Source organism: Anolis sagrei, chromosome X, assembly GCF_037176765.1.
Source record: "Anolis sagrei isolate rAnoSag1 chromosome X, rAnoSag1.mat, whole genome shotgun sequence".
Taxonomy (NCBI): domain Eukaryota; kingdom Metazoa; phylum Chordata; class Lepidosauria; order Squamata; family Dactyloidae; genus Anolis; species Anolis sagrei.
In genome coordinates, this window is record NC_090034.1 from 62,114,083 (window position 1) to 62,138,751 (window position 24,669).

At 46.8% G+C, this 24,669-nt stretch overlaps 1 protein-coding gene across 2 annotated transcripts in view; it reads left to right on the plus strand.

Annotated features, from left to right (window-relative positions):
- The window catches only part of CERS4 (ceramide synthase 4), an 82,011-nt gene extending 58,303 nt beyond the window's left edge, over window positions 1-23,708 (plus strand). For both annotated transcript variants that reach the window (XM_060784740.2, XM_060784739.2), the window contains exons 3-11: window positions 1,976-2,093; window positions 6,497-6,615; window positions 6,701-6,758; window positions 8,793-8,843; window positions 10,138-10,230; window positions 13,461-13,589; window positions 15,257-15,363; window positions 16,340-16,496; window positions 22,786-23,708. In XM_060784740.2, the coding sequence (XP_060640723.2) occupies window positions 1,976-2,093; window positions 6,497-6,615; window positions 6,701-6,758; window positions 8,793-8,843; window positions 10,138-10,230; window positions 13,461-13,589; window positions 15,257-15,363; window positions 16,340-16,496; window positions 22,786-22,983 (1,030 nt within the window). In that variant the 3' untranslated portion in view covers window positions 22,984-23,708. The remainder of the gene's footprint in view (window positions 1-1,975; window positions 2,094-6,496; window positions 6,616-6,700; window positions 6,759-8,792; window positions 8,844-10,137; window positions 10,231-13,460; window positions 13,590-15,256; window positions 15,364-16,339; window positions 16,497-22,785) is intronic.
- The last annotated feature ends 961 nt before the right edge of the window (window positions 23,709-24,669 follow it).

Consider the following 24,669-nt stretch of genomic DNA (forward strand, 5'->3'; position numbering starts at 1 on the left):
AGCAATCTGGCTGCCGCACGCTGGACTAGTTGGAGTTTCCGAACAGTCTTCAAGGGCAACCCCACGTAGAGCGCGTTGCAGTAGTCTATCCAGGATGTAACAAGAGCGTGGACCACCGTGGCCAGATCAGATAATATCCTGGATTTGGAAGGGACCCCCAAAGGCCATCCAGCCCTCCCGTTCTTAACTAGGAGTCATTTGTAAGTTGGATGTGTGTAACTCTGGGATGGCCTATGAATCTATCTATATATCTGAGATAGATATAGTATCCTAGATTTGGAAGGGGCCCCCAAAGGCCATCCAGTCCATCCCTAGGAGTCATTTCTAAGTCGGATGTGTGTAACTCGGGGATGGCCTGCATGTGTGTATGTATATGTATGTGTATATATATGAGATGGATGCACTTACACATACACATTACCCCCGCCTGTGGAATTCACTCCCCGGGGAAATTAGATCTGCAACATCGCTCCTTTCCTTTAGGAGAAAACTGAAAACATGGATTTGGGACCAGGCATTCAGACAATGGGGCAGATAAGGAAAGAACTTTGACGATGATTAGGAAATGATTAATGGATTAGAACAATGGAACTCTGAAAGACGAAACGCTGAGCATGAGAATAGTTTTATATGATGTGTTATGTACTGGTTGTTGATTGTTTTAACTGTGATAATTGCTTTTAACTATGGTTTTGTATATTATGTGTCATTTGTATAGGCATCGAATTGTGCCTTTTTGTAAGCCGCCCTGAGTCCTCCCTCGGGGGTTGAGAAGGGCGGGGTAAAAGTACCCGAAATAAATAAATAAATAAATATATGTGTGTGTGTATGAGATAGTATTGTAGATTTGGAAGGGCTCCCCAAAGACCATCCAGCCCACCCCTGTTCTTAACTGGAGTCATTTGTAAGTTGGATGTCTACAATTCTGGGATGGCCTGTGTGTGTATGTGTGTATTTATTTATTTATTAGCCGTCCCTTGCCACATGTTGCTGTGGCCCAGTCTGGTGAGCTGGAAAATAAAGTAATGAGAAAGTGTTGGTTTCTAATATATTTCTTTATGCTTGTGGGTAAACAGTATTTCTTGCTGTTTCTTTGTCAGTGTTGATGTGGAGAGTGTCTGGTTTGCCTACTCTGGAATATGCAACATGTCATTGTCCTTCTTTAAGGGTCTCTTTCAAATCTATGATACTATATCTCTCTCTGTGTGTGAGAATCATATCTATCAATCTATATTTATGACTGGATGGCTCTTTGTCAGGAGGGCTCTGATTACATTTCCTTGCCCTGGTGAAGAGAGTTGGACTGGATGGCCTTTAGTATTTTCTGTTGGTCATGGGGGTTCTGTGTGAGAAGTTTGCCCCATTTCTGTCGTTTGTGGGTTTCAGAATGCTCTTTAATTGTAGTGAACTATAAATCCCAGTAAGTACAATTCCCAAATGTCAAGGTCTGTTTCCCCCAAACTCCATCTGTGTTCATATTTGGGCATATGGAGTATTCGTGCCAAGTTTGGTCCAGATCCATCATTGTTTGAGTCCACAGTGCTCTCTGGATGTAAGTGAACTACAACTCCCAAACTCAATGTCAATGCCCACGAAACCCTTCTAGTGTTTTCTGTTGGTCATGGGAGTTCTGTGTGCCACGTTTGGTTCAATTCCATCATTGGTGGAGTTCAGAATGCTCTTTGATTGTAGGTGAACTATAAATCCCAGCAACTACAACTCCCAAATGACAAAATCAAAATTGTTTGAATGAAGGACATACATTGGGTTGTTAGGTGTATGCTGTCCAAATTTGGTGTCAATTGGCCCTCTGGTTTTTGAGTTCTGTTAATCCCACAAACGAATATTACATTTTTATTTATATAGATTATTGAGTCCCTTTGCGAGAAATAAAGCCAGGGTATCAATAAGTCTAATCATCAATATTACCATAATGGTGTGTGGCTGATGGGTGGCTGTCTGTCCTCCCTGGCAGGAATGTGGCGTTGCCCTTGAGCCGGCGGATGGGGCTTCGAGAAAAGGTCCGGAGGAAAGTGGCCCCAAACCCGGTCCTGGAGGCCTTTTACACCACGCGCCGGAGGAGCCCTCAAGGGGTGAGTTTCACTCTCATTGGGGCCCATTGTCAAAAGGGAAGGCATTCTATGTTTTTCTTGCTGTTGGGTCTATTGTCACTGGTCATCATTACATTACATCCTGGAAAGAAGTGACAAGTGGAGTGCCGCAGGGTCCCGTCCTGGGCCCGGTCCTGTTCAACATCTTTATTAATGACTTAGATGAAGGGCTAGAAGGTATGATCATCAAGTTTGCAGACGACACCAAATTGGGTGGGAGAGCCAATACTCCAGAAGACAGGAGCAGGATTCATAACGATCTTAACAGATTAGAGAGATGATGGACCAAAACTAACAAAATGAAGTTCAACAGTGACAAATGCAAGATACTCCACTTTGGCAGGAAAAACGAAATGCAAAGATACAAAATAGGGGGACGCCTGGCTCGAGAGCAGTATGTGTGAAAAAGATCTTGGAGTCCTCGTGGACAACAAGTTAAACATGAGCCAACAATGTGATGTGGTGGCAAAAAAAGCCAATGGGATTTTGGCCTGCATCAATAGGAGCATAGTGTCTAGATCTAGGGAAGTCATGCTACCCCTCTATTCCGCTTTGGTTAGACCACACTTGGAATATTGTGTTCAATTCTGGGCACCACAATTCAAGAGAGATATTGACAAGCTGGAATGTGTCCAGAGGAGGGCGACTAAAATGATCAAGGGTCTGGAGAACAAGCCTATGAGGAGCGGCTTAAGGAGCTGGGCATGTTTAGCTTGAAGAAGAGAAGGCTGAGAGGAGATATGATTGTTGTTGTTGTTCATTCGTTCAGTCGTCTCCGACTCTTCGTGACCTCATGCACCAGCCCACGCCAGAGTTCCCTGTCGGCCGTCACCACCCCCATCTCCTTCAAGGTCAGTCCAGTCACTTCAAGGATGCCATCCATCCATCTTGCCCTTGGTCGGCCCCTCTTCCTTTTGCCTTCCACTTCTCGCAGTCCAAGGCACTCTCAGCACTTTCCTCCAGCACCACAGCTCAAAAGCATCGATCTTCCTTCGCTCAGCCTTCCCGAAGGTCCAGCTCTCACATCCGTAGGTGACTACAGGGAATACCATGGCTTTGACTAGGCGGATCTTTGTTGCCAGTCTGATGTCTCTGCTCTTTACTATTTTATCAAGACTGGACATTGCTCTCCTCCCAAGAAGGAAGCGTCTTCTGATTTCCTGGCCACAATCTGCATCTGCAGTAATCTTTGCGCCTAGAAATACAAAGTCTGTCACGGCCTCCACGTTTTCTCCCTCTATTTTCCAGTTGTCAATCATTCTTGTTGCCATAATCTTGGTTTTTTTATGGAGATATGATAGCCATGTATAAATATGTGAGAGGAAGTCATAGCGAGGAGGGAACAAGCTTGTTTTCTGCTTCCTTGGAGACTAGGACGCGGAACAATGGCTTCAAACTACAAGAAAGGAGATTCCATCTGAACATGAGGAAGAACTTCCTGACTGTGAGAGCCGTTCAGCAGTGGAACTCTCTGCCCTGGAGTGTGGTGGAGGCTCCTTCTTTGGAAGCTTTTAAACAGAGGCTGGATGGCCATCTGTCAGGGGTGGTTTGAATGCAATATTCCTGCTTCTTGGCAGGGGGTTGGACTGGATGGCCCAACTCTTTGATTCTATGATTCTACCGGCTGCCTTAATGGGCCATAGAGGTGTATTAAGAGCGGAGGAGAACAAGCCCTATGAGGAGTGGCTTAAGGAGCTGGGCATGTTTAGCCTGAAGAAGAGAAGGCTGAGAGGGGATATGATAGCCATGTATAAATATGTGAGAGGAAGCCACAGGGAGGAGGGAGCAAGCTTGTTTTCTGCTTCCTTGGAGACTAGGACGCGGAACAATGGCTTCAAACTACAAGAGAGGAGATTCCATCTGAACATGAGGAAGAACGTCCTGACTGTGAGAGCCGTTCAGCAGTGGAACTCTCTGCCCCGGAGTGTGGTGGAGGCTCCTTCTTTGGAAGCTTTTAAACAGAGGCTGGATGGCCATCTGTCAGGGGTGATTTGAATGCAATATTCCTGCTTCCTGGCAGGGGGTTGGACTGGATGGCCCATGAGGTCTCTTCCAACTCTTTGATTCTATGATTCTATTATTCTAATTACCTAGGGTTGGTTTGCAAAAGGACGTTGTTCTCTTCTCAATTGTGTCCCTCATTGCTTTGGTCTTGTGCTGCCTTCTCTGCTTCTGCTGCCTTTGGTTTCCCATCTGCCCTGAGTGAGCAAGGGACTGACTCAGGCGTATGACTCACTTCCCCTGAAAAACCAGCTCAGCCCCGATGATGATGATGATGGTCCCTGGCCGGCGGTCATATAAATAGCCCCTCGATTAAAGCGGCACTTCTTCTCCTCCTCCGTCGTGAATCATCCATCCATCATTGGTCGGTCCCTCCAAGCGGAGGGCCACCTGCTGACAGAAACACACCAGCACATGGGCTCTTGGCAGAGAGAAGGAGGAAGCCCTTTGTCTTGCCTTCCTCTGCAGAAAAGACATGTTTCGGGTTCACAGCAAGCCACAAGAACACACTTCCCAGCCTTCGTGAAACAGGGATTTCTTTCTCTTTCTTTCCTTTTTTTCTTTTTCCTCAATTCTCTCTCTCTCTTTCTCACAATAGGCCACAAGGCCACACTTCCTAGCCTTCATGAAATGGGGCTTTCTCTCTCTCTCTCTTTCTCTCTCTATTTTCTCTCTCTCCTTTCTTTTTTCTTTCTTTTTCTTTCCTTCTCTCTTTTCTTTTTTCTCACTCTTTCCTTCCTTCCTTTTTTCTTTCTCTCTCTCTCTCTCCTTTCTTTCTCTTTTTTCTCCTTTCTCTTTTCTTCCTTTTGTTCTTCGCTTTCTCTCTCTCTATATATATTTCCTCGCTCTCCTTCCTCTTTCTTTCTCTTTTCTTTTTCTCTCTGTTTCCGTTTTTCTTCCTTTCCTTTCTTTCTTTGTCTTTCTCCCTCTCCTTCCCCCTTTCTATTTCTCCCTTTCCTTTCTTTTACTTTTCCTTCTTTTTTCGAGTGGTCTCTATGAACGCACACATGTGGAGTGTCTGCACCTGCACGGGCACCAACAGAAATGTCTCTAGTTTAAACTTTTCAAGTTTTGGCGGTAACCCCACGCGCACGCTCCGCAGTTCCTGTTTTTCCACCGCAAGGCTCACTTTGGAACTTCTAGCGATGTCCACAACCCGATTTAAACACTGTACGCAGTGTTCTGACAAGCACTCTCTGTGCCTCCTCTGCCTCGGAGAGGCCCACATTGCTGCTTCTTGCCGGCATTGCCAGGCCTTGACGGCCCACTCTCGGAATTGTGTGGAAACTGCACCAGGATGTAGAGTGGGTCATGCGGGCTCTCAGTGTGAATTGTGGTCCTGATCCTTAATTGTTGGCAGTTGTATTGGTCTTAGGAAGGGAGTGCTGGTATTGCAAGTCCCATCGTCCATGGTGCATCCTCCTCCAAACTGCACCAGGATGTAGAGTGCGTCATGGAGACTCAGTGTGCCAAGTTTGGTCTTTTTTGGTAATTGGAAGAGGGTTGCAGTGGTCTCAAGAATTGAGCAAAGGTACTGCAAGTCCCATAATCCATGGTCCATCCCCGGCCAAACCACACCAGGACGTAAAGTGGGTCATGAGAGGTCTATGTGCCAAGTTTGGTCCTGATCAGTCATTGGATGAGGTTAACAGCAGTCTCAGAATGTGAGTGATGGTACTGCAAGTCCCATCATCCATGGTTCATCCTCCTCCAAACTGCAGTAGGATGTAGAGTGGGTCATGGGGGCTCTGTGTGCCAAGTTTGGTCTGTATTGGTAATTTTCTGACATAGCCCCTGGCCTTTTCCTTTCCTCTCTTTTTCTTCTCGGAATCTTGGAATTGTGGCTGGCCAATCAGAGACCATATGCAAATTTCCTTCTCTCATGTCTCTATTTCTATCATGAACCCTTTTCTCCACCAGGGGTTCCTGTTGCAGTTGGCCAATCAGAGACCATATGCAAATAGCACCACACTGGCAGCCAATCAGAAAGCCGGCACATACACTGCCACACTTCCGCCGCATACAAACTTTGACTTTTATTATATACATAGATAGATAGATAGATAGATAGATAGATAGATATAGATATAGATATAGATATAGATTTATTTAAATCAGGAGGGGTTTTATCTGCTGTTCTTTATGTATCTCTGTTTTATGTTAATTGATATGGTTATTGTTTTAGAAATGTTTATGTATTTTACGATACTTGTATGTTCTGCAGCACTACTATACACTTTTGTAAGCCGCCCTATCCCTAACCCTAACCCAGTCCCTTTTAGGAGGTGGTCCCGGGGTATAAATAAAGGTGATGGTGATGACAATGATTTCTGTTTCTCTTCCTTCCTTCCTTTTTTCCTTCCTTCCTGGCTGTACCTCTGCAGGCGGAGTTGGAAGGGCTGGCCAAGCAGTGCGACCTGCAGCCGCGGCAAGTGGAGCGCTGGTTCCGCTCCCGCCATAAATGGGACCGGCCTAGCCTGACCAAGAAGTTCTGTGAGGCCAGGTGAGCAAGCCCAGGTGGAGGGGAGGCCCCTTGGGAGGCCCATTTGCCCTGCAAGCAGGCTCACACTCTTCTCTTCCTTTTGCAGCTGGCGCTTCACCTACTACGTCACCGCCTTCTGCACAGGAGTGGCCATCCTTTACAATGTAAGTGGTGGAACCCAGGCATATACTTACGTGAATTCCTGGGTCTCCCTTTGGGGGTGTCACATACATGAAACCGCTGGGAGAGGTCATCCGGAGTTTTGGAGTTGGGTGCCACCTCTATGCAGATGACACACAGCTCTACTACTCCTTTCCACCTAATTCCAAGGAGGCTTCTCGGGTGCTGGATGAGTGCCTGGCCACTGTGTCTATCTGGATGAGGAGGAACAAGCTGAAGATCAATCCCGACACGACAGAGGTCCTTCTGGTCGATCGTAAACCTGATCGGGGTATAGAGTGGCTACCTGTGTTGGACGGGGTTACACTCCCCCTGAAGCCACAGGTCCGCAGTTTGGGAGTCCTCTTGGATTCATCACTTACACTTGAGGCTCAGGCGTCGGCGGTGTCCGGGAGGGCTTTTGCGCAATTGAGACTCGTGCGACCAAGGCTGTCTCGGTTCCATGACCTGGCCTAAAGCCAGACTGTTCCGGATCCAGATAATCCGTGTTTTCCAAGAATACCTGGAATTGTGAAGCCACCACACGTTCCAGGTCTTTGCCCAGAAAGGGGAGATTGGAAACAGGCCGATAGTTGTCAAATTGAGTGGGGTCCAGTGATGGTTTTTTCAACAGCCGTTTTATTATAGCTTGTTTTAAGCTCGCTGGAATATTGCCTTCCCGAAGGGAGGCATTAACCACCACCTTCACCCACTCGGCCAATCCCCCTCTGGCTTCCTTTAAAAGCCAAGATGGGCAGGGGTCTAGGATGCATGTGGTAGGCCTTATTCCTCCAAGTATCTTGTTCACATCCTCGGGTTTCACCAATTGAAATGAATCCATCAAAACCGGACAAGCAGGTGCTCCAGCTACATCCTCAGAGACTGCCATTAACATGGTGTCCAGACCAGAACGGATCAAAGTGACTTTGTCTGCAAAGAACTGAGCAAAAGCTTCACAGCGGGCTGCTGGGTTGTCAGGGCTCCCATCCTGGGTGGTGGGATTTAAAAGGCCTCTGACAATTCGAAACAGCTCAGCCGGACGGTTCTTTGCAGATGCAATATTGGACGCAAAGAAAGATTTCTTTGCGGCCTTTATTGCCACGGCATATGTCCTTAAAAAGGCCACAAACCGTGTTCAATTTGGCTCGCTCGGATCCGAATGCCACATGCTCTCTAGTTCCCTCTTCCTTCGCTTCATCGCTGCCAGCATCTTGTTGAACCAAGGAGCTGGTTTAGCTCCTTGGTTATTATTATTACTCAACAGGAGCTGCATGGCCATCTGTCAGGAGGGATCAGATTGTGTTTTTCCTACATTAACACAGAACGAAGGAGGTTGGACTGGATGTCCCTTTGGGAATGTCTTCCAACTCTAGGAGCCTATACTCAGCAGGGGCTGCAGGGACATCTGACAAGAGGGATCAGATTGCTCTTTTCCTGCAAGCCAGAAAGAAAAGGGTTGCACTATATATCCCTTTGGGAATGTCTTCCAACTCTAGGAGCCTATTATTATTTTTGTTGTTGTTGTTACTAAGCAGGGGCTGCAGGGACATCTGACGGGAGGGATCGGATTGTGCTTTTCCTGCAAGCCAGAAAGAAAGGGGTTGGACTGGATGTCCCTTTGTGGGGTCCCTTTCACTCTAGGAGTCTATAATATTATACTTATCCTATCTCTGAATGATACCTACCTATCTGTCTAAGCTGTTGGCAGGGATTGGATGGTGCCGTCTTCTATTATGGCCAAAAGGGGTTGGATGGGATGATCCATGTGGTTTCTTCCAACCCTAGGAGTCTATAACCTTTGCACTTTGAACTCTGTTTGCAGCCGAGGAAACGAGCAAGCAGAGGGCAAAGGGGGAAAGAGGGGGGGGAGGGATAACCGAGCCCTTTTCAAAGCATTTGTAACAGAAATGTGTTGGAGTCACAGTCATGCATGGAAATACATGGGACGTATCTACACTTTTCCTCTGGTTTGGGTACCCATAAATGGCCTGAAGGCTTGGCTCATGGCGTTCTCTCTCTTTCTTTCTTACTTTCTGCAGAAACCCTGGTTCTGGGACCACCGCGAGTGCTGGGTTGGGTATCCCCAGCAGGTAAGCAGCTGCAGGAAGAGGCAAGGTCTCTGTATACATTGAGATCCTTCGAGACGGAGGGTGAAATAACATTCTGTTCCTAGGCTATCTATGTCATTTCCTAATGGGCTCTATCATAAAAACATACTCCAAAAAAGCCAATACTTCAGAGGACAGGAGCAGGATTCAAAACGATCTTGACAGATTAGAGAGATGATTGGCCAAAACTAACAAAATGAAGTTCAACAGGGACAAATGCAAGATACTCCACTTTGGCAGGAAAAACAAAATGCAAAGATACAGAATGGGGGACGCCTGGCTCGAGAGCAGTACGTGTGAAAAAGATCTTGGAGTCCTCGTGGACAACAAGTTAAACATGAGCCAACAATGTGATGTGGCGGCAAAAAATGCCAATGGGATTTTGGCCTGCATCAATAGGAGCATAGTGTCTAGATCTAGGGAAGTCATGCTACCCCTCTATTCTGCTTTGGTTAGACCACATCTGGAATATTGTGTCCAATTCTGGGCACCACAATTGAAGAGAGATATTGACAAGCTGGAATGTGTCCAGAGGAGGGCGACTAAAATGATCAAGGGTCTGGAGATCAAGCCCTATGAGGAGTGGCTTAAGGAGCTGGGCATGTTTAGCCTGAATAAGAGAAGGCTGAGAGGAGATATGATAGCCATGTATAAATATGTGAGAGGAAGCCACAGGGAGGAGGGAGCAAGCTTGTTTTCTGCTTCCTTGGAGACTAGGACGCGGAACAATGGCTTCAAACTACAAGAGAGGAGATTCCATCTGAACACAAGGAAGAACTTCCTGACTGTGAGAGCCCTCTCTGCCCCGGAGTGTGGTGGAGGCTCCTTCTTTGGAAGCTTTTAAACAGAGGCTGGATGGCCATCTGTCAGGGGTGATTTGAATGCAATATTCCTGTTTCTTGACAGGGGGTTGGACTGGATGGCCCATGAGGTCTCTTCCAACTCTTTGATTCTATGATTCTATAGGAAAAAGTTTATTAAACTGCCCAAACTTTGTCTTTGCGGGAGGGACACCCTGCTTCTAGAGCACATTTTGTGATTGTTTCCCAGTGGATCTCTCATCACGGAGTCTCAAACAATTCAACCCAGTTTGTGACACAAAAAACAAATTTCTGGAGTAGAACGGCGACTTTCAAAGTAAGGATTGCCTGCTTGAATGGGAAATCACACTCTCAAACCAGGAACAGGGTGTTTTCCCAATCTGCTGACATGGTGTGATCCTTTCTTGAGGCACCAGCTCGCTCACTCAAGATCCTATGCCTTTCTTTCCCTGCAGCCACTCCTGCCCTCCATCTTTGGCTACTACGTGCTCCAGCTCTCCTTCTACTGCTCCTTGGTGGCCACCCTGCCCTTTGACGTCAAGCGGAAGGTGAGTTGCAATCCTGCAAAACTGGCCCTGTTTCCCATTTCCAAGGGGAACCCCAGGCCCGTAGCGAGGGGGGGGGGTTAAGGGTTCAACCCCCCCCCCTGAAATGTTTCAGATTTTTTTAAAAACCTGGTTTACTCATGAATTTTAACTGGTTAACCAAATCCCCATGCTAAGTCTAAGAGATGCAAAAAATCAAGACTCCCTCCAGAACTGCAAGCACTATCTCAAGCAAATATTAGCAATTTATTCACACTGTCATTACTTGCATCAATAGCCGATGTAGTTGTTCTGGTACAGCTGTACCAGGAGCTCCAACTTTATTTGCTTTGTATTAAATGTTTGCTTGCAGTCCTAGGTTTCAGGGACTCTTCAGATAGGTGGCTTCTTTGGTTGCAGTCATAGGGCAAGTCACCTGTCAATCATTGTTAAGTTTTGGTTCCGCCCCTTGCTCAGGGCAATTGGGAAGGGAAGGGAGCCATTTTTAGTTAGTCTCAGCAAGGTAAGCTTATGTATAGGATGTGTGCAAGCTTCCCCTGTACAAAAGCTTCAACCCTTAAGACCTTCCGGAGAAGAAAGGTCTTAAGAGTCTCCAAAGAATTTCCAGGTAAACAGCCCTAAAGACCAAAGAACTCCAGCTGGAGAACATCTACTGCCTTGCTGGTAGGTCCACTCGGCATTCGAGACGCAGTTCGACCCGGTAGCGGAGCCCACATCAGTAAGGGTTAGATTACAGTCAGCCTGGGAGAAGTTAAAACGGGGATTTTCCTTTAAAGAAGAAGTTATTGAAGACAGTTGCCTGTCCTTCGTGGGCAAAATTAGGAATTCACCAGTTGCCTAAAAGCTTGGAATCATTTGCTTAACTTTACTGAAGACAAAAGAAGTTTCTGTTTGATTGTTCATTAATAGAAGACTTTGTTGTACTTCTCAAGCCATCTAAAGACTGTTTGTGGTGGAAACCTCTGAGAACTTCTCTTTAGGCCCCCTGGCTTTCCGCTGGGCAAAGGTTGCACATCCTGTTCTAAAGACAATTATTTACAGGCCCAGCGCGCAACAGAACAGTAGTGAAGCAACCAAGTTGGCGGGGGGGGGGGGGGGATGTTGAATGCTCTCATTAAGGAGGCCAGACTTGGTGGAGGTAAGTATAACTCCAGTCAAATATATGTATGTGAGTATGTATGTATATACCGTATATACTCGAGTATAGGCCGACCCAAATATAAGCCGAGGCACCTAATTTTACCACAAAAAAACTGGGAAAACTTATTGACTCGAGTATAAGCCGAGAATGGGAAATGCAGCAGCTACAGGTCAGTTTCAAAATAAAAATAGATACCAATAAAATTGCATTAATTGAAGCATCAGTAGGTTGAATGTTTATTAACATTTACATAAAACTGTCCAACCCTTACTAAACCGTTATTCTAACCGTCTTCAATGTACATGTGTTTACGTATCCTTCCAATAATAATAGAGTAAAATAATAAATGTAATAATAATAAAAATAATAAAGTTAACCTATAAATGTAATAATAATAATAATAATAATAATAATAAAGAAAAACAATAAATGTAATAAAAATAAAAATAATAAAGCTAACCTATAAATGTAATAATAGTAATAATAATAATAGAGTAAAATAATAAATGTAATAATAATAAAAATAATAAAGTTAATCTATAAATGTAATAATAGTAATAATAATAATAGCAATAATAATAATAATAATAATAATAGAGTAAAATAATAAATAACCTTGACTCGAGTTTAAGCCGAGGGGAGGTTTTTCAGCCTAAAAAAAGGGCTGAAAAGCTAGGCTTATACTCGAGTATGTACGGTAAGCTTTGGATGGCATAGGGAAGGGTGAGCACCCCTTTGCTGCCGGTACCTCTGTAACAGAGTCAGAGGTTTCTTGTACTTACTTTACTTACTTAGGCGATCCCTTGTTTTCTGAGGATGATTGTCCTCCAACATTCCTGTGGGTCTGTATGTGGCTGTGGAGCCCTATTCTTGATCTGCATCTTCTTCCGCAGTGAGGGCATTGGTTTTCAGGTGGAAGGCGGTCTCGGTCGGGGTTGGCTTGATGCGCCTTCCTCTTGGCACGCTTCTCTCTTTTGCCCTCCATTCGTGCCTCCTCAAATCCTGCAGCACTGCTGGTCACAGCTGACCTCCAGCTGGAGCGGTCAAGAGCCAGGGTTTCCCAGTTCTCAGTGTCTATGCCAGAGTTTTTAAGGTTGGCTTTGAGCCCGTCTTTAAATCTCTTTTCCTGTCCACCAAATTCCGTTTTCCGTTCTTGAGTTCAGAGTAGAGCAACTGCTTTGGGAGACGGTGGTCGGGCATCTGGGCAGCGTGGCCGGTCCAGCGGAGTTGGTGGCGGAGGACCATCGCTTCAGTGCTGGTGGTCTTTGCTTCTTCCAGCACGCTGACGTTTGTCCGCCTGTCTTCCAAAGAGATTTGCAGGATTTTCCGGAGGCAGCGCTGATGGAATCGTTCCAGGAGTTGCATGTGACGTCTGTAGACAGTCCACGTTTCACAGGCATAGAGCAGGGTTGGGAGGACAATAGCTTTATAGACAAGGACCTTGGTATCCCTACGGATACCGTAGGTTTCTTGTAATAATAATACTAATACTACTAATACTAATGATAAAATATTATTAAAATATATGATTTATTGCTTATTATCTTGGGTCTCCGGCGTTGCAGTCAAAATGCATAAAGTTGTGGGTGAACTACAACTCCCATCATGCCAGGTTAACCCCCTGAAACTCCACCAGTTTGTGGTGTTGGGCAAGTTTGCTCTGGATCCATCACTGGTGGGGTTCCGTGGGCTCTCTGTCCAGGCCAATTCCCCTCAAAACCCACCAGGATTCAAATTTGGGCATATTGGGTGTGCATGCCAAGTTTGGTCCAGATCACCATTGTTTGGGTTCACAGTTCTCTCTAGATGTAGGTGAACTACAGCTCCCCCAGATCAAGGTGAATTTGGTGTTTGTGATATGGTGTTTGTGGAGGACACTGGCAGGGCTCATGGACATGTTCATGGCGCTTGCTATAACCTTCACAGTCATTGGAGAGAGGGCCTTTGGTGTCTCCTGAGTAGTGGGAGCTATAACTGTTTGTGGAGGCAGGAGCTTGTCCTTGTAAGTGGGCACCCCAGCCACACACACATTTCCACTTGTGATATTATGCTCCTCCTCCTCCTTCTTCTCCTTCTCCTCCTCCTGCTGCAGGACTTCCATGAGCAGATTGTGCACCATGCCGCCACCATCTTCCTCATCAGCTTCTCCTACTGTGCCAACTACATCCGCATCGGCACCTTGGTCATGATCATCCATGATGCACCCGACTGTCTCTTGGAGGTAAGGCTTGGCAGGGAGGAAAGAAGGGAGGCCACATGCCAGCCCTGCCAGGCGGGCATACAGGGAGACCAATCCCCTGCTGCTATAACTCACTCCTTGGGGTCTTTCATAAAAACTTGCTTCAATGGGGAAATGGGTTGCTCCGAGTTTTCCAGGCTGTGTAACCAATGTGTTCCTGCAACATTCTCTCCTGACATTTGGCCTGCATCTGTGTCTAATGGCATCTTCAGAAGATCTGTTGGCAGGGAAGCCAGTGGAATGTATATATACCTATAGAATGTCCAAGATGGAAGAAAGAACATTTGTCTGCGTGAAGCAAGTGTGAATGTTGCAATTTGCAAGCTTGAATAGCACTGAGCAGCTATAAAGTCAATCAGCAAGGGTATCTGCATAGAGATAGCCTGTCCTCTGTTGCCTGGATGCACCCTCTGTTTGGAGCCCCGGGTGGCGCAGTGGGTTAAAGCCCTGTGCTGGCAGGACTGAAGACCGACAGGTCGGAGGTTCGAATCCGGGGAGAGGCGGATGAACTCCCTCTATCAGCTCCAGCTCCTCATGCGGGGACATGAGAGAAGCCTCCCACAAGGATGATAAAAACATCAAATCATCCGGGCGTCCCCTGGGCAACATCCTTGCAGACGGCCAATTCTCTCACATCAGGAGCGACTTGCAATTTCTCAGGTCGCTCCTGACACAACAAAAAAAACAAAAAACCCTCTGTTTGGGAGGTGTTCAAATATTTTTTTGAAATTTTTTGAGAATTTTGTTCTGCAAAATAAATATAAATATTCGTAAAAATATTCCAGAAAAAAGTTGTAAAAATATTCACAAACAATAGCCATAAATATATTTAGAAAAAATATTTGTAAAAAATATTTGCAAAAATATTCATTCAAATATATGCAGAAATATTCACAAACATAATCACAAATATATATGTAAATATTTTTGCAGATTTCAAAAATACTGGTTACCATGAAAATGAACAAAATGTGGTTACCAATATTAAAAAAAAACACGAGAACCAAGACTGTAAATAAGGAAGACCACTCAGAAACACAACTCCAGACAGTAAGCAATCAAGGGCCAGTTAACACCTCCCAAACAAAGGGTGCCTCGAGGTAACAGAGGCCAGGCAACCTCTATTCAGAGACCCTCACTGATTGACTGCAAACTTCATGGCTACTCAAATGCTAATTCAAGCTTGTACATCGCAACATTCACAGACATACATTGGTGCTTTCCTCCCACCCTGGACAGGGATATATGCACTCCACTTGCTTCACTACCTCAATGCAGAGACCCTCACTTATGGACTTTGCAGCTGCAAGTCTAGTCAAATGCTAATTCTAGCTTGCTCATTGCGACATTCACACTTGCTTTAAACAGAGAAGAATTTTTCCTCCCACCTTGTTTCACAGAGATACACACACACTCCACTTGCTTCATTGCCAATAGAACCTCTGAAGACGCTGTTAGCCACAGATGCAGGCCAAATTTCAGGAGCGAATGCTGCAGGAATACATTGACCACCGAGCCCAGAAAACGCACAGCAACCCAGTGTATTCGGGCCATGAAAGCCTTTGACAACACAATGGGAAATGGTTGCTCCTGCTCATGTCCCAATGTCTGGCCATCCTAACATCGAGGAATCTCTCTCTGACTTGCAGCCCACCAAAATCTTCAATTACTTGAAATGGCGGCGGATCTGTGACGCTCTCTTCCTGACCTTCTCGGCCGTCTTCCTCTTTACCCGCCTGGTCATCTTCCCTTACAAGTAAGTCGCCAAAGAGCAGGAAGGTGCACTCGTACTCCGAAGTGGAAGGAGGAGCAAGATTAGGGTCAAGTGATGTTGCTGCCCTTGAGCGGAGCTCTTCCGTCTTCCTTCTCCTTCTTTCCTTCCCTCCTTCCAGAGGATTCAAAACGATCTTGACAGATTAGAGAGATGGGCCAAAACTAACAAAATGAAGCTCAACAGGGACAAATGCAAGATACTCCACTTAGGCAGAAAAAAACGAAATGCAAAGATACAGAATTGGGGACAATGCCTGGCTCGAGAGCAGTGCGTGTGAAAAAGATCTTGGAGTCCTTGTGGACAGCAAGTTAAACATGAGGCAACAAAGTGATGTGGCTCCAAAAAAAGCCAATGGGATTTTGGCCTGCATCAATAGGAGCATAGTGTCTAGATCTAAGGAAGTAATGCTACCCCTCTATTCCGCTTTGGTTAGACCACACCTGGAATATTGTGTCCAATTCTGGGCACCACAATTCAAGAGAGATATTGACAAGCTGGAATGTGTCCAGAGGAGGGCGACTAAAATGATCAAGGGTCTGGAGAACAAGCCCTATGAGGAGCGGCTTAAGGAGCTGGGCGTGTTTAGCATGGAGAAGGCTGAGAGGAGATATGATAGCCATGTATAAATATGTGAGAGGAAGCCACAGGGAGGAGGGATCAAGCTTGTTTTCTGCTTCCCTGGAGACTAGGATGCGGAACAATGGCTTCAAACTACAAGAGAGGAGATTCAATCTGAACATGAGGAAGAACTTCCTGACTGTGAGAGCCGTTCAGCAGTGGAACTCTCTGCCCCGGAGTGTGGTGGAGGCTCCTTCTTTGGAAGCTTTTAAACAGAGGCTGGATGGCCATCTGTCAGGGGTGATTTGAATGCAATATTCCTGCGTCTTGGCAGGAGATTGGACTGGATGGCCCATGAGGTCTCTTCCAACTCTTTGATTCTATGATTCTATGATTCCAGGGTGCTCTACAACACATACTACTACTCCATGGAGATCTTCCAGCCCTTCTTCGGCTACTACTTCATGAACGGGCTCCTGATGACGCTCCAGCTGCTCCACCTCTTCTGGTCCTGCCTCATTGTCCACATGGTCTACAAGTTCCTCAAGTGTGGCACGGTATGCGCAACCATCATGTGATGAACAACTTTTCATTAACTTTAAAAGTTATTTTTATGGTAACTTTCCAGTATGGGAGGAGCCCCCGGTGGCGCAGTGGGTTAAAGCACTGAGCTGCTGAGCTTGTTGATCGAAAGGTTGCAGGTTCGATTCCGGGGAGCGGCGTGAGCTTCCACTGTCAGCCCTAGCTTCTGCCAACCTAGCAGTTCGAAAACATGCAAATGTGAGTAGATCAATAGGTACCGCTCCGGTGGGAAGGTAACAGCGCTCCATGCAGTCATGCCGGCCACATGACCTTGGAGGTGTCTACGGACAACGCTGGCTCTTCGGCTTAGAAATGGAGATGAGCACCACACCCCAGAGTCAGACATGACTGGACTTAATGTCAGGGGACTACCTTTACCTATACCTTCCAGTATGGGAAAGGGTATCAGAACTTTTACAGAACAACATTTAGACATACAGATTCTTTGTAACTACACTGAATCCACAAACAACATTTACATTACACATACACATTCATTCACCCTCACGCATCCATCCAAATACTACCCTATCCTTTCTCCCTCCTTGGAGAAGCACCTGCTTAGGCCAGGCCCTGCTTTCCCTGAAGCCTGCCATCACACAGTTCCAAAACTTCCAAAACACATCCTCCTTCCACAAGGACAATGCCAAGGATCAGCTCTCTATTTTCCCAACAGTGGAAACTGACTCCCTGCAAATGTATCATGACTCCAAAATTGCACTCCTTTCTCTTCCCGTGACAAAAGGAGCAAGTAACCACACTTCTTCTTTCCCACTGCAGATCTGCCAGTCCCAAAGGTACCCCATCTCTCTCCTTCCTGTGGGTGGCTCAGACTCCTCCAGTCTGCCACAATTTTGAATTGTCATCAGATCACTTATATAGCAATATTTCTTGCTGATGTTGTTCCAAAGTTGTAAATGAATGATAGATGTTTTTCCAGCCTGAAACATCCTGGCTTCATCCCAGTTCCTGACAGATGTTGACTCTCCATAATTGGTGTTGGTAAACATAAAGATCCTTCTGTTGCCTTCCTTCTTGACGTAAGGAACCTTGCAAATATTTCTTTAACTTAAAGAGCCATTGCCTCTGATAATGTAAACACATTGTTTTTCCCCAAAAGTTCAACAGTTCATTGTCACAGGTCATTGGCCACTTTCTTCACCTCCTTCTTGTAGTTTTCCAGGCTTCGATCTTAGGATGGTACCTCTAGACTATATAGATCACAACCATATATCTTGCATACGCCCGTACCTTGGGAAGTCTGATTTGGCCACGGTAGTCCACACTCTGGTTACATCCCACATAGATTACTGCAAAGCGCTCTACGTGGGGTTGCCTTTGAAGATGGCCCAGAAGCTTCAAATGGTCCAGCATGCGGCAGCCAGGTTGCTAACACAACTCCTCTGTTGCATCAGCTCCACTGGCTGCCAGTTTGCTACCGGGTTCAATTCAAAGTGCTGGTTTTAGCCTATAAAACCCTAAACCCATGATGGCGAACCTATGACATGCGTGTCAGTACTGACACGCGTAGCCATTTCTACTGACACGCGCCCACCCATCCACCCCACCCCTCCACTTCTCCCCCACCTCAAATTCCTTTTCCTTCCTCCTTCCTTCCTTCCCTCGTCTTCCCTCCCTCCAGCTTGGCCCTTGGCCGAGTGGTGGCTGCTGCCGAAGGGGGCAGCGAGGAGCCCGGCTGCTGCTGCGGCGCCCCTGCCTTCGGCCCCCCAGGTCTTTGGGGCTTCTGTGCCCAAAATGCCTCGCGCCCACAATGGATGTGGAAGAGTGGCTGAGGAGAAAGCAGGCCGCCGGGCTCCCTCCTCAAGGTGAGCGGGAGCGAGGGAGGGATCCAGCCTCGGGAGGAAGCACCTCCAGGAGGAGGAGGATGAGGCGGGCAAGGCCGAGAGCCATCCCGAAGCCAGGCCTCCCTCCCCTTGGCCAGTCTGAGGCATCTGGCCAGCCTTGGGTTCGGAGGCCGCACTGGGCTTTGGGAGACTCCTCGGCCTTTTGCTGCCAAAGCAGGCTGAATCGAGGCTGCAAGCGGAGAGGCTGCGGCGGGCGTTCCATAGGGCTGCCTGGCCCTGCTCCAGAAGCATGCTCTCCTGACATTACACCCACATCTGTGGCTAAAGGCACCCTCAGGGGTTGAGGGCTCTCTAGGAATAGATATAGATATCCGAAAGCCTAACCCCACTCCAACAAGACATGGAGAGAGAGTTGCCAGATGGACAAGCTGGGTTCAGAAAAGGCAGAGGAACGAGAGATCAAATGGCCAATATCCGGATGCTGGATAATGGAGAAAGGACGGGAGTTTCAGAAAAACACCTATGTCTGCTTCATTGACTATTCTAAAGCCCTTGACTGTGTGAATCATAATAAATTGTGGCAAGTTCTTGGTGGTCTGGGCATACCAAATCAGGTAAATTATATAATTAGTTTTTGGTTTATTAAATATAGTTATATATTACAAATATATATATATATATATATATATATATATATATATATATATTGTTATTTAAAATAAGGTAAAGGTAAAGGTAGTCCCCTGACATTAAGTCCAGTCATGTCTGACTCTGGGGTGTGGTGCTCATCTCCATTTCTAAGCCAAAGAGCCAGCGTTGTCCGTAGACACCTCCAAGGTCATGTGGCCGGCATGACTGCATGGAGCGCCGTTACCTTCCCGCCGGAGCGGTACCTATTGATCTACTCACATTTGCATGTTTTCGAACTGCTAGGTTGGCAGAAGCTAGGGCTGACAGCGGAAGCTCACGCCGCTCCCCGGAATCGAACCTGCGACCTTTCGATCAACAAGCTCAGTGCTTTAACCCACTGCGCCATCGGGGGCTCCATTTAAACTAAATATTGCGGAAATTTTTTTTTTGAAGTGACACACCACCTGAATTATGCTCGGTTTTTTGGCAAATTTTGACACACCACACTCAAAAGGTTGCCCATCTCTGCCCTAAACGGTTCTGGCCCAGCTTATTTATTTATTTATTTATTTATTACTTGCACTTATTGACCGCCGCTCTCAGCCCTAGGGCGATTCGTGGCGGTGTACAAAAACATAGAAAAGACAGTTTACAGTAGGTCAAGACAGCACAACAACATTCTACTACTACTACATAACAACTACTTATACTAAAAATCCGCTTCGTCTTATCAAGGGGTCATAATCAATCTCATAGTCATAGTCCATTCCGGTCATCATTTCCAATAACATAGCACTCAATTGAAGGCCATCTCGAAAAGCCATGTTTTCAGGCCCTTACGAAAGGCCATGAGGGAGGGCGCCTGTCTAACTTCAGCAGGGAGGGAGTTCCACAGCCGGGGGGCCACCACCGAGAAGGCCCGCTCTCTTGTCCCCGCCAGGCGTGCCTGTGAGGCAGGCGGGACCGAGAGAAGGGCCTCCCCAGATGATCTCAAGGTCCTCGTGGGCTCGTAGGCCGAGATGCGGTCTGCAAGGTATTTTGGGCTTATCTATCTGAACGCATCTCTTTCTACGAACCCTCCAGGAATTTGAGATCGTCTGAGGAGGCCCTGCTCTCAATCCCGCCTGCTTTGCAAGCACACTTGGTGGGGATGAGAGACAAGGCCTTCTCTGTGGTGGCCTCTCGGCTGTGGAACTCCCTGCCTAGGGATATTAGATCAGCCCCCTCCTTCCTGAATTTTCGGAAGAGAGTAAAAACTTGGCTCTTCGAACAAGGATTTGGAACCCCGGAATAAATAGTCAAACTTGAGATGGAGAATGACCCAGGAACGGCCAAGACGATGAAACGGATGAGGATTGGAACGAGAGGATATAGCTCTTTTTAACTGTTATTATGCACTGTCTTTATGTTTAAATGCACTTTGTTTTTGCTTTTGAATGTATGTATCGATGGCATCGAATTGTGCCGATATGTAGACCGCCCTAAGTCGCCTCCGGGCTGATATGAGCGGGATATAAATAATGTAAATAAATAAATAAATAAATAAATACAATTCTATTCAAACCATACATCATATTTCATGTCAATCAGGCCCCTTCCTTCCTTCCTTTCCATAGATTCATGGCATCTAGGATTCATGGGAGTTGGGGAAGGTTCTCCTTTTGGAGCTGCTTCTCCCAGAACCTGTAGCATTTTGGCTCCCTGATGCGCATGGCTTCCAGTGAGTGATAAGAAGTCAACGTTTGCCTTCTTTCCATGATATGCGAAGGCCAGCCACCATTTGTTTGCAAACTCATCATTATTTTTACCTTGAAGATAATAATAATAACTAGGTTCTTGTGGGTTTTTTCGGGCTATAGGGCCATGTTCTAGAGGCATTTCTCCTCACGTTTCGCCTGCATCTATGGCAAGCATCCTCAGAGGTAGTGAGGTCTGTTGGAATTAGGACAATGGGTTTATATATCTGTGGAATGGCTGGGGTGGGGCAAAGAGCTCTTCTCTGCTGGAGCTAGGTGTGAATGTTTCAGTTGACCACCTTCATTAGCATTTGAAGGCCTGGCTGAGCCTGGGAAAATCTTTTGTTGAGAGGTGTTAAGATGTGCCTGGTTGTTTCCTCTCTGCTGTTTTGCTGTTGTAATTTTAGAGTTTTTTTAATACTGGTAGCCAGATTTTGTTCATTTTCATGGTCTCTTCCTTTCTGTTGAAATTGTCCACATGCTTGTGGATTTCAATGGCTTCTCTGTGTAATCTGACATGGTGGTTGTTGGTGTGGTCCAACACAGAAAACATGCAAATGTGAGAAGATAAATAGGTACCACTTCGGCAGAAAGGTAACAGTGCTTCATTCAGTCATGCTGGCCACATGACCAGGAGGTATCTACAGACAACACCAGCGCCTTGACTTGGAAATGGTTGTTTGGGGGGGGGGGGGGGGACCTAAACATCTTATTACAAGATTATATGCAAAAATCAAGTTTCAGTATTGACGTAAGCCAAGGAGATAGACATGATTGCCCTTTATCTACAATGCTATGTATACTAGTGGTAGAATTATTAGTGGATGCAGTAAGGGTTAGGGTCCTTAAACTTTGTGTTTGTCTTCTTTCCAAGATAATAATAACAACAACAACAACAATGTATTGTCGAAGGCTTTCATGGCCGGAATCACTCAGTTCTTGTGGGTTTTTTCGGGCTATATGGCCATGTTCTAGAGGCATTTCTCCTGACGTTTCGCCTGCATCTATGGCAAGCTTCCTCAGAGGTGAGGTCACCTCTGAGGAAGCTTGCCATAGATGCAGGTGAAACGTCAGGAGAAATGCCTCTCGAACATGACCATATAGCCCGAAAAAACCCACAAGAACTGAACAACAACAATGTATTTCTATTCTGCCCTTTCTCCCCGAGGGGACTCAGAGTGGTTTCCAGCATATATACAGACACAGGCAAACATTCAATTCCTTTGAAACACATAATGTAACACAAATACACAGAAAAAGGCAAAGTCTTCCCCTTTGATCTCCAGTTCTGGAGGCATGCTCTCTGGTTCTGGAGGCGGTGTTCGTCTCCATTTCCAAGCCAAGGAGCCTCCGTTGTCCGTAGACACCTCCTGGTCATGTAGCCGGCATTACTTCATGGGGTGCCATTTTACCCTCCCACTGAGGCAGTACCTATTGATATACTCACATTTGCATGTTTTCAAACTGGAGCTAACAGTGGGAGCTCACCCCGTCCTGCAGGTTTAAACTGCCAGTTTTCAGGCCAGCAAGTTAAGCAGCTCAGTGGTTTAACCCGTTGCGCCACCATGGCCCCATTACAAGGGCCAGTTGCCATTTGTTTGCAGAGTCATCATTATTTTTCCCTCAAAAACAGTTAGACAGCTTGGCCAGTTCTATATAATCTATTCATTTTTCTCTCCAATCTCTCCTGAGTTGGTCTCTTTCTCCCTTCCATGATTTTGCTATAACAATTCTTGCTGCGGCAAAGCTATATTGGCACATTTATACCCTAAGTAGACCTAGGCCCCTTTCACACTGTCCTTACATCCCAGGACCTGAACTCAGATTATCTGGCAGTGGAGACTCCTATAATCCAGTTCAAAGAGGATAGCCTGGGATCAGATCTTGGGATATAAGGACAGTGTCAAAGGGACCCCAGAAGGCACATTGCTGGGTTTTTCTTGACTTTACAAGTGAGCACATTCTTGGTTTCCATAACCACCCCTTTCCAAAATGGTGATATTGTTGGGCATGACCACCAAGCGTGGAGAAAAGTGCCCTTCTGTTTCTTGCATCTCAAGCATCCCTCTTGACTGGCGGGTCTTTACTTGCAGATGGAGAAGGACCTGCGGAGCGACACGGAGGACAGCGAAAAGGCAGAGGACGAGGCCGAGAAGGAGCTGCGGCAGAACGGGAGCGTCAGCAATGGGAGCTGCGGTGATGGTGATGGTGTTCTCCTGGGCAAAGAGCGGCCCTTGGAGCTGAACAGCAGGGCCCTCCCGGCCAACGGCCACCACCTGAAGGCCAGATAGCCCTTCGCTTTGCTCACTTCCTCTCCTCCTTCCTTCTTTCCTTCCTCCCATCCATCCATCCATCCATTTTTCCCCAAATGGTTTCCGGTAGACTGTAGCCTCCTAGCCGAACCTCTGCCGCCTGCAGGAATAACCAGAATAACAAGAAGAATAACTATTAACAATAAGTGTACTACTGCTACTACTACAAGATAAACCTTCTCATCAGCGCCGTGCTTTGAGTCTCGGGAGGAAAAGGGTCACAATGGGTCAAACCTGTCGGACGAGGATTGTTTCGGGATCGTTTTTGGAATGGAAATACGGATGGACTGAGGATGCAGGGAAGGACCAGTGCTGGGCCCGGAGGCGGTGATGCCTTCCCTCCCTCCCTCGGCCGCAGCGGAGTCTCCTCCCTCCACGTTGAGCGTGGACAGGACTCCAGTTGTTCCTTGGGGGTCTTGGGATCCAAGGGTGGGACCAGAATGCCGTGGGAAGGTCTGCGCGGGGCGTCAGCGGGTGGGAGAAGGACGCTTGCATCCCGGATGGAGAAGGGCGGAGTGTGGCTTCTCCGTATCTTGAGTTTGGGGCACCGTTCAGTGGACCGTGGCCAAGCAAAGGGGGGAATGACGGATGACGGCCCTGCCTCCACAATGGGATGCCTGCACTCCCGCCCTGGCTGCACTTTGGGGTTTCTTTCCTTGAGCCGCCCGGATGCTGGAAGCGATAATAAAACTAATTCCAGGAAATATCTTGGCTTGATCATATTCCATACTGAGTAGCAACCCTGAGGTGAGATATTGGAAGTCATCCTTCATGGTTAGTGAGGCCAAACCAAGGAGAGAAAGGGATCATCTAAGCCAGCAATTGAGTATGGCCACCCACACCCTGGCCTCCTCTTTCATGAAGCCTGCCTCTAGCTGCAGGATTTATTTATTTATTATTCAAACTTATATGCCGTCACTCCCCTGGGGCTCGGAGCGGCTTACAAGAACAGGCTAAAATCTAACACAATTTAAAAACAGCAATATTAAAGATTGAAGGCCTGTCGAAACAGATATGTCTTACATGCCCTGCGGAAAGCTGATAAGTCCCGCAAGGCACGGACTTCAGGTGGCAGAGTATTCCAGAGTGATGGTGCCACTGCTGTAAAGGCTCTGCGTCTGGTTGCTGTTAGACGCAAGGTCTTGACACTGGGAATTTCCAATAGATCTTGGTCCTCAGAACGGAGGGATCTCTGGAGTTGGTAGGGGGTGAGGCGGTCCCTCAGATACATCGGAGTGCAAGGCCTTAAAGGTGAGTACCATCACTTTGAAAGTGATCCGGTGCTCAATTGGTAACCAATGCAGCTGTAGTAAGATTGGCGTTATGTGGCATCTCATCGGAATTCCCGCAAGAAGCCGAGCAGCTGCATTTTGTACCAACTTGAGCTTCCGGATCACCGACAGAGGAAGGCCAATGTAGAGGGCGTTACAGTAGTCCAGTCTTGAGATGACCTTAGCCTGGATCACCGTAGCTAGGTTGTCCCTGGACAGGTAGGGGGTCAGCCGTCTAGCCTGCCGCAGATGAAAAAAGGGGGTTCTGCTAACGGCGGAGACCTGGGCCTCCAGCAGAGGGTCCAAAAGGACTCCCAGACTCTTTACCAATGATGACGGGCATAGCGCCTCGCCATCCAGGGTAGGCAGCTGGATATCCCCACTGCCCGGTTGA